The 15,025-nt window shown below is 37.7% G+C and overlaps 1 protein-coding gene across 1 annotated transcript in view; it reads right to left on the bottom strand.

Moving 5' to 3' along the window:
• Positions 1-15,025, bottom strand: part of grin2da (glutamate receptor, ionotropic, N-methyl D-aspartate 2D, a) — a 102,121-nt gene that overhangs the window by 40,017 nt on the left and 47,079 nt on the right. Inside the window, exon 4 of the mRNA XM_060864902.1 lies at positions 1,596-1,924. Coding sequence (XP_060720885.1) covers positions 1,596-1,924 — 329 coding nt within the window. The remainder of the gene's footprint in view (positions 1-1,595; positions 1,925-15,025) is intronic.

The following is a 15,025-nucleotide window of genomic DNA, read 5'->3' as shown; positions in this document are numbered from 1 at the left end:
TGTTCCTCTGGAGATATAAAAAAAGTTAAAATGGGAGTGCTCAAAAACATCATATCCCTCAAATCCCATGTCATCTCTCACCATCCCAGAGAGCAGATGTTCTAACATGCAAGATGAAGGTTCAGATGTGTGTTCTCCCTTGACTGGTGCACTGAAAAAAAAACTAAAGGAATATTCCTTGCAAGGCACCAGGCTCAAAATATAACCCATCCACTTCTGGGTGATATTGAGAAAGTGGTTCAAGACAAGGGAAAAGCTCGAGATATGAATAATACAGGTGAAGTTCTCCCAGATAGGTACCACCTGGTGTGGGAGCAATGGGGAAAAGCACTTGGGTCAATGCTACTCAGGAATGGCGTGACATTTTTGAGGAATGTGCTCTTGACCTAAAAAGAACCATCTCCCAATCTCCATGCACCACTTCGGACTTCACCTAGCTTCTCAGTTCCAATTCAGAACAGATCCAAAATCATTTAGACTCCTTGCTCCATAGAGAATGTTGCTCCTCCTTATTGATCCGCTGAGGAAATCAATCTGACTCTGGTCGCCCAGATGGAGCTTGTAGCATGTCAAACCCAGCTGAGGCCTGGTATTTTTCATGTCACAGAGGAGAGACAGAGAAACAGAAGTCTTTCCATAACCTTCCTTTGAACAGTTCAGCAGTTTTATTGTTGACACAAAAGGATGAATTTTAAAACAAATTTAAATAATTTATTTATGGTTCTTCATTTTAGAAGTTCTTCCATTTAAGCTTTCTCCATTAATAAGAAAAGTTGATCCACTTATAGCATTTTATTTGATTTATAAGAAGTATGAAAAACAAGTGGAGGACAGCAATTCTCACCAGTATTGGTTGTCAAGTACATCAACTCAAAGGTAGGTGGAATTGTTTGTGTGACAAAGAGAGAACAAATAGACAAAAAGGTAAAAAGGAGATAAAAATATGAAGGCGCAGTCAGTTTCTTTAGAAAGATGAGGCATAGATGCACATGTCTTTAAAATACATCTACTGTATACTCAAGGCATTACTCACATTACTTGCAAGTCCCTAAGACATGGCATCATGGTTTTGATTTAATTAATAGTGATAAAGATAGCTAAATATGAACAACATCGAAGAGTTGACAAGAGCTTTTACATTAACTCTTACTGATGGAACGGCCACAACGGTGCACAAAGACATTCTCCCTCAGACTGAATAAGCTCGATATTCCAGTATTGAAATGTTGGGGAAACACTTTTGAGAATTGCGCATCGCACAACTGCAATTCTGTACAAACTGCACACATATGATTAAAATTCAGCCATGTTTTATCAACCGAATGGTGGCTTGTATAGTAAATACAGTATTGTGCAGGAAAATACATAGCCAAAGACTGCAGGTAACAAGCTACCACTGTAATAGATATGATTCATTGTTATCCCAAAATAATAATGAGAATATCTCCACCACCTTCCTCCTAAACACATATTTAAACCTTGTACTGTTGTTGCCATGTCCCTTGGGATTAAATGTAATAGTATCAGACATAATAACATGAAAGACAGTAATATTTGTTTGTGATATTTCATAACCAAATTTCATGCCATTGTACCTGATTCTGTCAGGAAGTCTCTGTGTCTGGTTGCCATCAGTCATGCAGTTCCCGGCAAAGCTTGTCCCTCTGGCTCCACCATACTCCCTTCTCAGTGCCATGGCTCCATGCGTCAGAACAGATACGCCTTTAGCAATGCGACGACGTGGCTCGTCTCGCCATCCCTGAGGCCGCACAGTAAAAAAAGCCTTAGGTAGACCCTCCACTCCAAGGCCAGAAAGGGCTGGGCCCACAGCAAACCACATGTGTGAAGGTGTAGCCTGGCCTGAGAGCCATGCTGCCCTAAAAATCTGCTCTGCCTCTTCATGCGAGCAGTACAGGAGTCGCACCTATGAAAGGAAACAGAAAAAGCAGCTTGGCATTTGCAGGGTTATGGATGTGATATTTGAACTTATTCATACTGATTAATATAATGTCTAAATCTTGTACATGGTTATTTCTAAGTGTCACGAACATGACAGAGCAAACACTTTTTTCTTGTGTGAGACAGAGAGACAGGGGACCCTATCAAATACTAACAAGCCTACAAAAATTAGATATAACATTAATTCTCTATCATAGTTTGTTTGCTTAGGACATCCCCCTTAAAGTTGTTATTAGTATGTTATTATATCATGAATTAGAGTGGACTATTCAATTACTACTATTTCGAAGGTACGACTGGCTTACACTGAGTTAGAGAAGGTTAAAGCAGTGAGAATAGTGGACGTGAGTAGCACATTAGCAGCAGAGCAAAGTCGAAGTCAAAGTGACAAGGAAATAAATTAACAATGAAACACAGCTACCCCAGTGGAGCAGAAAAGAAGGAGGGAAAACAAAAGAGACAAAAGAATGCACCCAAACTCCCCAAAGTCTCTTCTATTTTCACACAAACTCCACGACTGTATGCCAGCACAGTCAGCACTTTACCCACCGCACCTCAGCTGACAGACACAAGGATAAGGTCTACGTTTCTCTCAGCCCCAGAAAATGACAATGTGCCAGTGACTGTAGCCCAAGAACAACGCAAACAGGTTATAAAAGTAAAAGAGTCCACAGTTGGTGCATTGAGGCCCCATACCTGGAATTGCTTAGGGCCCCCAAATCATCCCCTGGCAGGGAACAGTCATAATAACTTTGTAATGATTTGCATTGCAGTGATTCTATCTAAGAGGCCAAACAGACTGAAACCATCTCAGCAAAATCAGCACGAAGCAAAAAAGAGCCAGCAGTCCCCTGTCAAGACCTGGGGTTAAGGCCTGCAGGTCTGTACTGTTCTCAAAGTGCACATGAAACATGGTGCAAAGAAAAATATGATAAAAGATGACTCATCAGACTATATCACATATCATCTGTAGACCAGTATCTATGGATTTGCACTTCTGAAGACTTAAACAAGTGTTCTTCATATTAATGAGATCTTTATGCACTGCAACCCTGCTATATCCCTCTCTATGTTGTTAGTAAAGGCCTGTTCCAGACTGCTTTATGATAACAAGCTTATCATGTACGGCATCCTTTGGGATTTCCTTACTCAGGTGACAAAAGCAACAGAATGAATTCTTAAGTAAGGTCTATATTATTCATGCAGATTCAAAGCATACTTTGAAAGCAGCCCAAAATCTTTTAAGGCAGAAAAGTTAAATGCTCTGCTATGGTCAGGTCAATCAGCAGACCTGAATCTAATTGCACATGTATTTTACTTGCTGAAAGCATAATGCCCTTAGGGCGATGTGCAGAAAGTGCTGACAGCTGCAGAAAGGTCTGGAAGGGCATCACCAGGGAAAATCCCAACATCTGGTGAGAGTTCCAGGTTGACTTGAAATTATTTGCAATTAAATATCAAAAATAATAAAATGATTTAAGATTATTCCTGTTTGTCCATTTAACATTAAAATAGGGGATCCACATATAATAAGCGCTGCTTTTCCAGCACTATTAACCCAATTCTGATGTAAATACCATCAAATTAAGATTGAAAGCATTGACGGCCATACGTGTTCATATACAGATGTGATGGTATGCTGTGGTAAACAGTTACTTCATTTTCCTTTCAGAATGGAGAGCTGCCACAGAGCCTGAGCTATCTTGTTAGCTTGGTCTCCACTTGCACTTTATTTATCAGATGTGCTTTATTGCGATATTGTTTTTTTTTAGCCTTGTACATGTTCATGTTCAGAAGGAGAAAAGATCAAAATGTTGCCAGTGTACATAATTACAAACTGGTTCACAAAGCATTTCATTCATGCATAGTTGGAAAGCTAAAGGCCAGAGGACATGACTAAATATCCATAGTGGCTGGACGTTATAATAAAAGCAGTGTTCTATTCATCACCATCATGAATATAGTTAAATGCAATTCACAATTCTAATGTTCCCTCAACTGTTCGAGGGCTAAAGGCAGAAGGGGAAGCGAGAAGCTGTTTTTTTTTTTACTTTTGTGGCATTCAGTCGCTGACTCCTTAATATCTTATGTTTTTGGGGAAAGACAGAGGGTGTGATCTGCTTAACAAAGTTAACCCAGGGGTAGTAATCAATGTGAGGGTAATTCTGATGCTTTGTCCTTACGAAACACTTCAGCTTAGTAGAGCTATGTGTCAGCAATCTTGACAATATCCTTAACGTTTTTAGCCCCAGCTCAGGGAGTGTTTCCTTGCCACTGTCGCCTCAGGCTTGCTCATTAAAGATAAATGTTAGAGATAAATAGTCACTTTATTTAAAAATTTTTGTCCTATGCTCTCTGTGTTCCTTGTTTTAAAGCAAAGTAATCTCTCACCTGTGAATTGTGCTGAGATGTGATGATTGAAAACTTCTCAAAACTCTAGGTTTGGGATTAATGCCTTTCTCACATGTCAATAATCATTACATTTTCCATTTTTTTAATATAAATTCTGGCTGCACACAGACCTTATAATTTACAAAGACCGTGTCATATCAAGAAGACCCACTAGAGGAAAGTGTTATTATGCTTCTATTAATGAGATAGCTTGCATCTTAGCAACAGTTGCCAAACAACTTTAGACAGCTCAGTGTAGGCAGACTGATGGATTTTATTTATATAGACTGCACACTTGTATATATGAGTGTTCTTTTATACAATAGTGCACAATCCAACACAATTATGTTACAATCAGAACAAGTGACACTAACATTTAAAATAAGTATAACAATAAATACATCACCCAGGCTACCCAAGGCCAAGGAATCACATCCAAAAGTCACTAACCAGATTATTATCCAGATTAAAGGTGGGGTCTCCATGTTTGAAAGCCAATGTTGGCATTTGAAATCACCAAAGCAAACACGCCCCTAACCCAAATGGGTCCCACCACTGTTTTGATAGCTCCGCCCCACACATACACCAGACAAGTATAACCCAAATATAACCCAGACAAGTATTATGGCGGAACCTGTTGGGGCAGCTGACCGAGGGTATATTTTTATCAATAAATGAACTGCATGAGTAATACTATGGTGATACAGATGTGTTTTTGTAGTACTGTCTGTTGTACCATGAAAGGTTTATCACAGTTTCTATCACAATCTATCTATCTATCTATCTATCTATCTATCTATCTATCTATCTATCTATCTATCTATCTATCTATCATTGCAATTCACCAGCCTCATGCCATCGGGCAAGTTTGTTCTTGCTATTCATAGCATTACCTTTTGACATTTGAGTTTTGAGGTCTCTGAAGATATTCCAATCTGTGCACTCAAAGCTATTCTGGAGTACAGCTATGCCAAAAATGGATGTCTGATATAATTGCTTGATGAGTAGTGTGTACTGTAAGTTGGTGCTAACAGGTCTGAAGCACATTCAAAGTCCCAAAGTCCAAGGTGGAGTATGCCAGTATGTTTGCTTCCCTGGTTGAAACGGTATTCAGGTTTGCATGGCGACAATGAGAAAGTCATTGGGTGGCTCACTGCTCATTGGTTCTCTGATGGCCCAATACCATTCATGTAGCACATCTTTAGCATTAGCCACAATGGCAATGATTGTGAATGCCCTTGGCAGTCTATTCACAGTAATGGTGGTATTTTCATAGTTTTTTTTAGCATCAATATCATTCAAGCCCATGTTGAGCAATTGCGACTGCGCAGGTCAGCTGTTCAATAAATAATATAACATAACATAATGTCCTCATTCACATATCCACACATATTGAAACTTCATCGCAGTACTATTTACTGTATTTACTGTAAAAAAAGTCTCTGTTTGACAGATACAAGCTGACGTTCCACTGACCAATTATTGGTGGTTAAAATGTGACCTGCAACAAGCACTAAAAACAAGGTTGTCAGATTGGGCTAGTTTGAAATATATTAAGTGGCCATCTTGTTTTGTAACAGTTTACTGGGAGTAAATGAAATAAAAATATATCACTACACTGCAAGTGAAAAAATGGAAAGATAAATTATAGAGGATAATCTGTATATTAGAAATTTCACACAGTACATGCCATCCATAGATGAGGAAATAAATATGAAAAAAGTCAGGACAAATCAAGTTAGGTATTTTTCAACCTTATATGTAATATAGTAACTAAAAAAAAAACAGTGAAAAATTATATATGTTTTAGGAAAAACAGAAAAAAGAAGAAACAACTATAATTTACAAATACAGTACTTAATAAAACATCTCTTGCTTGAAAAAGCACTCAGTCTTTTGGGTTAAGAGTCTTGGCAATTTGGTCATTTTTATTGCAGTATTTCTGGCAAAAATGTTCCAGATCTTTCAAATTGCGAGGGGATCTTCTGTTCACAGGCCTCGTCAAGTTATTACATGTTTTTGATGGGATTTTTCTAGGCGCAGACTGGGCCATTCCAATACATTGCTCTTATTCCTCTGAAGCCATTCTTTTGGTCATTTGAATTTCTATTTCTTTCTATTTCTACCTTCAGCTGTCTAACAGAGACCTGTAGGTTTTGTGCCAAATAGAATCCATTACTAACTGATTAAAGCTTCAGAACTTGGTCTCATCTCATCTCAAACTTTGGTCTCATCAGACTATAAAACATATTATAATGCCAGGTCAATATGAATGCACATCCCTCAGTAAATAATAACCCTCAGGGATCAAGTATTGCCCTCATGCATACTACAAAACACAGTGATACGGTATGGCAAGCCATTTTAGCTTTTATACATTCACATGATATGGATTTTTGATATCAAGAATTCAGTATTCAATACTATTTACACTTTTTACACTTTATTATTTATACTTTATATTTGAAAATGGATAAAGAGGAATCTGAGGGAGGCAGTTTAAGTGGGGCTATTGCTAATATTCAACTCAAAATTCTATTTAAAATATTCCATTCAATTAAGATTTGTTTATACCTCATTCAATTCTGTAGTTTTACTCTTTGACCGAGAGATGGAGCAAACTTTTTTAAAAGGAGGGCGGTAGGAGGGCCCCTTATCAGAATTTTGCTTAGGGCCCCAGGGAGGTCAGGATTGGCTCTGCTTATATCTGTCAGGCCCCCGGATCCGGTGGAAAGGAGACAGACCCGTCGGCAGGATAGCTTCAAATGATAGGGGTTTAATACACAAGGGAAACAAACAGACATCCACACGACACGGGGAACTAACGTAACTTAATCTAACTTAAATTCACTAATGAATCCGTGCTGCCATCGGCAACGCGGCTCACATAAATACACACACACAGTCAATAACAGGATGGGAAACAGGTGAGGCGACAGGGAGGAGCGGACGAAGGCGTGGCAGACACGTGACAATAATAAAAACATTCGCACGTGTCCAAAGGTCCGCGCTGATCCCTGACAATATCCCAGACATGCGAAGAACATGGGTTTGTTGATATATGGAGAAAATGAGTCGTACTTGCCAGTACTTTAGATCCTTCAATGTTCCACGTCCTTCAATGTTTTTTTTTTACGTTTTTTTTTTTTTACGTTTTTTTTTTAAACGTACCTTGGTATAAAATGGCAAGCAAACCTATGCAACAAGGTTATTGGGATTATTTTTTTTTTGCCTGGAATTTGTTTACATTTCTTGGCTGCTAAATCACATTTCAGGTGCAAATCACGCAATCGATCATGTGGAATTTTGAGAATTTTTGAAATCTGCTTGGATGCTGTTTCTAGAGTTTAATAGTGTGAAAAGGAAAAAAACATGAATTCAAATGAAATGTAGCTCCGAAGGTAGAAATGCCTTCATGATTAGAGAGGTCTGAGAATAATGGTCAGACTGGTTCAAGCTGAGCAGATCGGAAATAGGGTTGAGATCCTGAAAGACCCAGCGCTTGATCGTACTGTATGTTCAGACTGTCAGGGGGGAAGAAGAACCTAAGGAGTTATGGCATGCCCTTGATTTTATATACACATTAGTTATTCCGTCCAAGCTCTGATTTTCAGAGGAGACCAGGCAGAACCTGTGGTGCAGCACTGTGACAAAAGAAAGAGTATGAAATGTGATGAAGTGTCACGGATAAGTGGGAAAGGATGATTTGGCTCAGTGGTTACCCATCCATACTCAGAAGTAAAGAAACCCATTTCTGCCAGTGGAATCCTTGCTCTCACACAGTCAACCTTTTTTATACAGAGGAGAAAAGGCCTCTGTTACCAAGGAAACCACACAATATGACAAATCAAGTGGAAACTCAGAGGAGTATGGTAATAAGGGCATGCACACTTTCAATGTCTCACGTATTAGCCCACCATGGAGGCACTAGCTTTGTGTACAGCCAGAAGCACCTGCTTGAACCATAAACTTCTGATAGAGCTTACCAGGGTTTGATGTCAAACAAAATATTACTTAAAAGTAAATGCTGACAAGGAATGTGACTGTGCTGTGTGCTTTGAGAATAAGTAATATTTTCAGACTGTACACTGAAGAAAAACATTATGTCTATTGCTCCTTTCGTCTATACAAAAATAAGTTTCAGAAAATGTTGAAGTATTATTTTCAGACACTTGGATACTGATATAAATCCTGAAATAAGTGTAAATGCAAAAAAAAAAAATTATAAAACTGTGTTTATGTTTATAAAAATGTTTACATGCTTAAAAATAGATTTAAGCATAAAAGTATTACATTTACCTTTTTTGTTAATCATATATATTGTATATAAAAAAAATGTTAAAAAATTTAGTTATTACCTAAATGAGACATTTTAGTTTTCATTTCAGATTTTTAATAATTATATATAAATCTGAAACAAAAACTGAAATGTCTCATTTAGGTAATCACTCAGACGCATGTTCTGTCTTGGCTTAGTTTTTGGTCTGACATGCAGTCTGAATTGTGGCACTTTACATTCTTTAAGTGACCGATTATTCATTTTCAATGAGGTCTGGCAACATGAGTGACAGCAATAATTAGTGGTTAAGTGTGAACATGTCCAGCAACATGACAAAGTTGAGAAAAGTTTCAATTTATGCAAATATGGAGCAAATAGGTGCTGCGACCAATGGGAGTAAAGACAGTGAGGCATGTGATCCGTGGCAAAGAGCACAAACGACTTCTCCTTTATATTGCGTATGATATGATGATGCAAATCTTCCTCTAGAATGTTTCATTTTAAAGCCACTAAACTGATGTTAGTTGCACCATCAACTGACAAAAGTTATTTCTATGGCAGTCAGTCGTAGAAACGCCTACTGAAGACATCACACGCAAAACAATACATTTTAAAATATAATGTAAAATTTTACATGCATGTATTTTGTGGTTCAAAAAAAGAGCATTATTTATCTTTATATAGTATTTTAGTCTTATTTTAATATAGTTATTGAACTATTTCTTGTTCATTGGGGGAAAAATCGGATTTCCTGTATTAAATGCTATTTTGTAGGCTGGCAGACAATCAAATGTGGGTGAATGATAATTAAAATAAAATTGCAGTGATTGCTAATTGATGTGATTATCCTGCCTAGGATCTTTTCTCCATCCGATTCATGTCAATTAGGTTTAATTTATTTGCAATATATTAGACTATTCCTAGATGTTTCTTGATTTAGTTTAAACTCTATTTTATTATTGGCTCCTACAGTACAAGAGAAAACTGCATCAACTGCATATGGGTAGTTTTAATAATTTGGATATAATTAACCAGAAATTCAAGGTAAGCACCTAAGACTTAAAACTGCAATGTCATTACTTGTGAACTTTAATTTCCTTTAAGTCACTAACTCTGGATAAGGTCCAGTAAGAAGTATTCAAACCTCAGAATTATATATGAACTTGCTCAGACAGTTTGCACATCAGCCATAACACTTAAAACCGCACAAGTGTAAAGGATTAAACTGATTATCTCATTACAGTGGCACCTGTCAAGAGGCAACATGTATTAGGCAGCAAGTAAATATTCAAGGATCTTCCTTTAACAAGTGCTAAATTGTAATGGCTAGATGACTGGGTGTTCCCAGTATATAATGCTTATTTCCTACCAAAAATGATGCAACAAAGGACAACAAGTGAACTGATGACAGGGTCATGGGCGCCCAATTCTCACTGATACGTGTAGGGACAAACCTTCTGATGCCATGCTTTGATAGGACAGAGCTATTTGTTGGCACAAGAAAGACCTAAACAATATTAGGTGGGTGGTTTTTATGCTGTGGCTAATGGATATAAGCACAGAACAGAGTTTGCTAAATTGGTTTCTATGAACAAATTAATACTGTGCTCACTGTAGACAACAATGAATACTCCATTATGTGAAAACAAAGCTTTATTCATTTGGCTTGTTTCCATTGCTCCCATTGTACATATAATTACTAAGACTATTCATGAGTAACCTTTTACTAGGATCTTACTTTTGTTACATCATATTATAAACGACAGGGCTCGAAGGCAAGTAATTAAGTCTGTAAGTAAATACTACTGCAAGACATATACACCATGAGCTAATAAAAAAACCTGCCAACCTCAAAGTTAAAGGTTCACTCTATAACCTGAAGGGAGCCATAAAAAAATAAAAATCACATGACACAAGTTGTACCTTTTGAACATAACCTGCCAATTCTTGTCACCAACATAACCTGAATTCTTTAAAATGCAGTAACTATACCTTCCTAAGAGTTTTGACCCATTATTGTCTATTAGTGTATAAAATAAATAATATTATCATACTTTATTTTAGGAATCATTTTAATTCAGTCTTTCTACCAAATTGCTTCCGCACTAGCTATAATAGATTTTCGTCGTCATCCATCAGTATGTTCAGGTAGACAATTGAGTAACACCAATAATACACTGTGAAATATTATAGTCTATAGAAAAAGAATGGTATAATCCTACCAAAATGCAAAAACTAAGAATGCAACTGAAAACAAAGAAAAAAAAAAATCCGGATTTACCCTAATTTTTCTTTTATACTTGAACTACTTTGTACGTCTTTTTTTGTCTGTGCAGGAGACACACTGACATTCAGTTTAAATCAGACACTGATTAGGGTCTCCAAAGTCCCACTGTTTTGAAAGTGGGGGAAAATTAATCACTTAAGTCAATGAATGCAGGAAATGGCTGTTGGCGCATAGCAGCGCCAATGGAATGGAGTCAGTCATCTTTGCATCAGATGGAAACTGTCATGTAACTGTCATGAGGCTTCTCAGTAACATTACACATGCCAGCTAGCCTTTTCCTGAGCCCATTTTCCTAATGAGCCTTGACCACAGGTTTACATAAAAGAGGAAAGGGTAAGGAAAGAGATATTGGTACAGGGAATTGTGATGATGTCCACTACCTGGTTAACTGACTTCTCAATCCACAAGTGAGCACCTGTATTCCTCCTCTGTGGTAGACAAACCATTCTGAGCCAAACTGTCAACTGGTCTAAATCTACTGATTCACAAAGTTGTGTGAGTAGACCAGAAGGAATGGGTGAGTATCACTAAATTCACACATTCTGAAAGAGATGCCATCCATCCAGGCTCCAGGCTTGGTTGCAAGATTAACTTGCTGAGGGCATCAAATCTTTTGCCTGGATATATATATTTGGTGCAAAGCCAGTTTTAGGCCACCCTGTCCCAATGGGTTACTGGTTGTTCTATGTGGAACCTCATACAACAGCATTGAGAAATGGGCAATATTTACCTTCACATGTCTCCAATCTGGGTTACTACATCTGGATGCAGGTGCCACTCTTATCGATGTATGCGCTATCTTGATAGCATGTCCATGTTATTGAATACCCATGAGATTGTAGATGTGTCCATTTAAGGTGTGTCTACGCAAGGCAGATACAGCCACTAAACGCCATACCAGCATGATTGTTAAAATAACTTCTCTCAAGTTTGTCTGAACATTCCACTGGTGAGCAACAGACCCATGCACACATGCTCCACAGTTTGTAAGGAAGCTGTCCATGATGATTATTACAGTCCATGGTATTATCCACAGCATTTTTGATCCAGCTATTGACTTTATTTTATGTATTCAATTTCTGAAATGCTGATAATTGAGGAATGCATGAACTACATCATACACCTTTAGCATCGTAAAATGAATGGTCTTTAGGAACCAGTTCTACCATGCCAATCTAGAACTGGACTAAAACAACCAGCTTTCTTGTGAAGTATGTTTAGCAAAACCTTTTGATTTTGAATCAGGGTCTGTCCTTTCATTTGTGCCAACTTGGAACAAACCCCTTGAGACCAAACAATAATTTTGTTGGGGTCTGGTATCAGCAAGGTCCTAATCCCTGAAAATAAAGCAGTTGATGGAACTACAGTTTAAATCCTGTAGACAATGTTATCAGGACATTTACATTTACAGCAGACACCCTTATCCAGAGTGACTTACATTTTTTTATTTATTTCAGTTTATACACCTGAGCAATTGAGGGATAAGGGCCTTGCTCAGGGGCCCTGCAGTGGCAAGTTGGTGTACCTGGGATTTGAACCAATGACCTTCCGATCAGTAATCAAACACCTTAACAACTGAGCTACCACATCCCTGACATATTTATTGTCAATGAATGATGTGTTCAGCCCCTGCCCTTCAGGAACATGACCCAAGGAACATAACACTATAACATCAAAGTCATGGGTTCAAAAAGTCATGGGTTCATCTGACCTTTCATGACTACTATTTGGCAATGCAGTTGCAACCCTGCACTGGAACATAAAACTAGATTGCGGTGACACATATTTGTCAGGGCAGACTGTGCTAACCAAACTTGATTCCATGTATGAAGTTAGAAGAGGTGCCCCACTGCTAGTAATGAAGTGTCAATTAAAAGGGATCGCTCCAATGCCAGCAGTAAACTTGTTCAAATGTTGCCACTACACACTGCACACAAGGCAATATAGCTCTTTAAAAGGACATAAGCAGTGCATCTGCATTCAGCACCAAGGCAGCACACATCTTAGATTAGTCAGACCACCTACTATGTCATCAGTGCAAATCATGACTATATGTGCTTGTGGTCCATCAGAGAATGCAGACCACACAGCTGTGTACCACAGACAGCTAGGTCATTATCAGCCTAGAAGAATCTCCTGTAAAAAATCAACCTCTAATAAGAACAAAATAGAAGAACAATTCATTAGTAACATTTAGGTTAAAAGTGGGGCACTGTGAAAAGCAGTCTCCAAGTGCTATAATCTAATTCCCAAATAAATAATTTTAGCTCTGTCTCCTGATAGATTGTTAATTTGTGTATAAAAAAGTAACTCAGACAACCCAGTTATCAACTATTTATTATCCCATTAAAATGTTCCTAGCTAATTTACACTGTATTCATTTTTTTCCCATTTCAATTGGTGTTACAATTGATGTTTATGGTTTCCTGTTATTTTACATGTCAGTACTTGAACGAATAATGTAATCTTCTAACAATAAAAATGAATCACAGAAAAGGGGGAGGAACTGGAAGGAGAAAGAAACAAAAGATATGATAAGATAGAATAACAGCTGATTATGAAGATAATCAGACAAAGAGCATGTAAGAATGAAAGGATTTTTTTTTCTATTAATCTTACATACACGTTTAAATGGTAAATCTACATTGGATTGGTTGAAAACACAAGTACATTTAGAATATTGTATTTAAAGACTGGGACTACACAACAAAAACATTTTACATTTACATTTCTGGCAGTTAGCAGACACCCTTATAAAGAGTGACTTACAACTTATTTCAATGTACACAATTAAGCTTTAAGGGCCTTTCTCAGGGGCCCAGCATTGGCAGCTTAGTGGACCTGAGTTTCAAAATCATGACCTACCAGCCAGAGGTCCAACACCATAACCCCTATGCTACCACATCCCTACATAAACTATACAAGTTCGAAATATACAAGAGCATGACATGGATAAAACAATATATATAACAACACAACTCACCAGAGACACTATACAAAGACTGACATTGAAATTTGACTTAAATACTAATGCTTGTTGCTCATAAACCTGACTCAGGTGTTTGTGATCATGTTATTTTATGTGTGATGAGTGGGTCATGCTGCATCCCTTAGCTACACATTTTTTCCAACAACATAATACCCGAAGCAATCAAACTTCTAAAAATAATCAATTCTTCTCTCATGAGCAATACCCACAAAGACATAACATTCATGAAATGTATCATTCAGGATTTAGACCTCATCATAGCACAGAGACAGTGCTGGTTAAAGTGGTAAATGACCTGTTACTGGCCTCTGATCAGGGTTGTCTCCTTGCTGGTGTTGCTTGGCTTTTGACACCACTGATCAAACTAGTTGAGTTAAGGGAAGAGACCTCTACTTGAGCAGGTCTTAAAGGTGGTGCACGATGTTTGAAAAATGATTCAGAAAACTGAGTCGGGCCGACAAACAAAACAAACGTGTAGCCAATTAGCAGAAAGGGGCGTGTCTTGTCAATGTGCGGCAGAGAGAGTGTTCATGTCTGACATTAGCAGAAAGCGACTGAAACATGGCAGATACCTCTGCCGTTACCTCTGCCTCAGGTTCTAGGTGTTGAACGTCGTCTTCCGTGTGAAACGGAGATAAACCTTTCACGGAACAACACACAGTAATACAAAAACACATTTGTATTACCATAGTATTACTCATTGAGTTCATTTATTGATAAAATATCCCCAGGGCCAGCTGCCCAAAAGGTTCTACCATAATAGTTGCCTATGTATGTGTGGTAGGTGTATGTGTGTAGATATAAATGTTAGAGATATATAGTATTTTAAATTTTAATGAAATATTTTTCAATTAAAATGAAACTTTAAATGCATGTATTCATTTATTTATTTTTATTTTTATTCTTATTTTTTCCTCTGTTTCTATAATTATTAGAGATGAGTACGGATAAAGCACTTCTGCCGAGTACGAGTATTATACGAGTAATACGAGTCAATATCTGTGCTCGGATTGAATGAAAATCATCATTGGGTAGCTGATTGTGTCAGCGTTCTGTGATAGGCTAGTCACAGCGCCCTGCCCCTACACACATACAGATGTATTGTGTTGCTGTGTCTCGC

Source organism: Tachysurus vachellii, chromosome 3, assembly GCF_030014155.1.
Source record: "Tachysurus vachellii isolate PV-2020 chromosome 3, HZAU_Pvac_v1, whole genome shotgun sequence".
NCBI lineage: Eukaryota > Metazoa > Chordata > Actinopteri > Siluriformes > Bagridae > Tachysurus > Tachysurus vachellii.
Note: the sequence above shows the minus strand (reverse complement) of the source record. Positions and strands in the feature narration are given on the sequence as shown.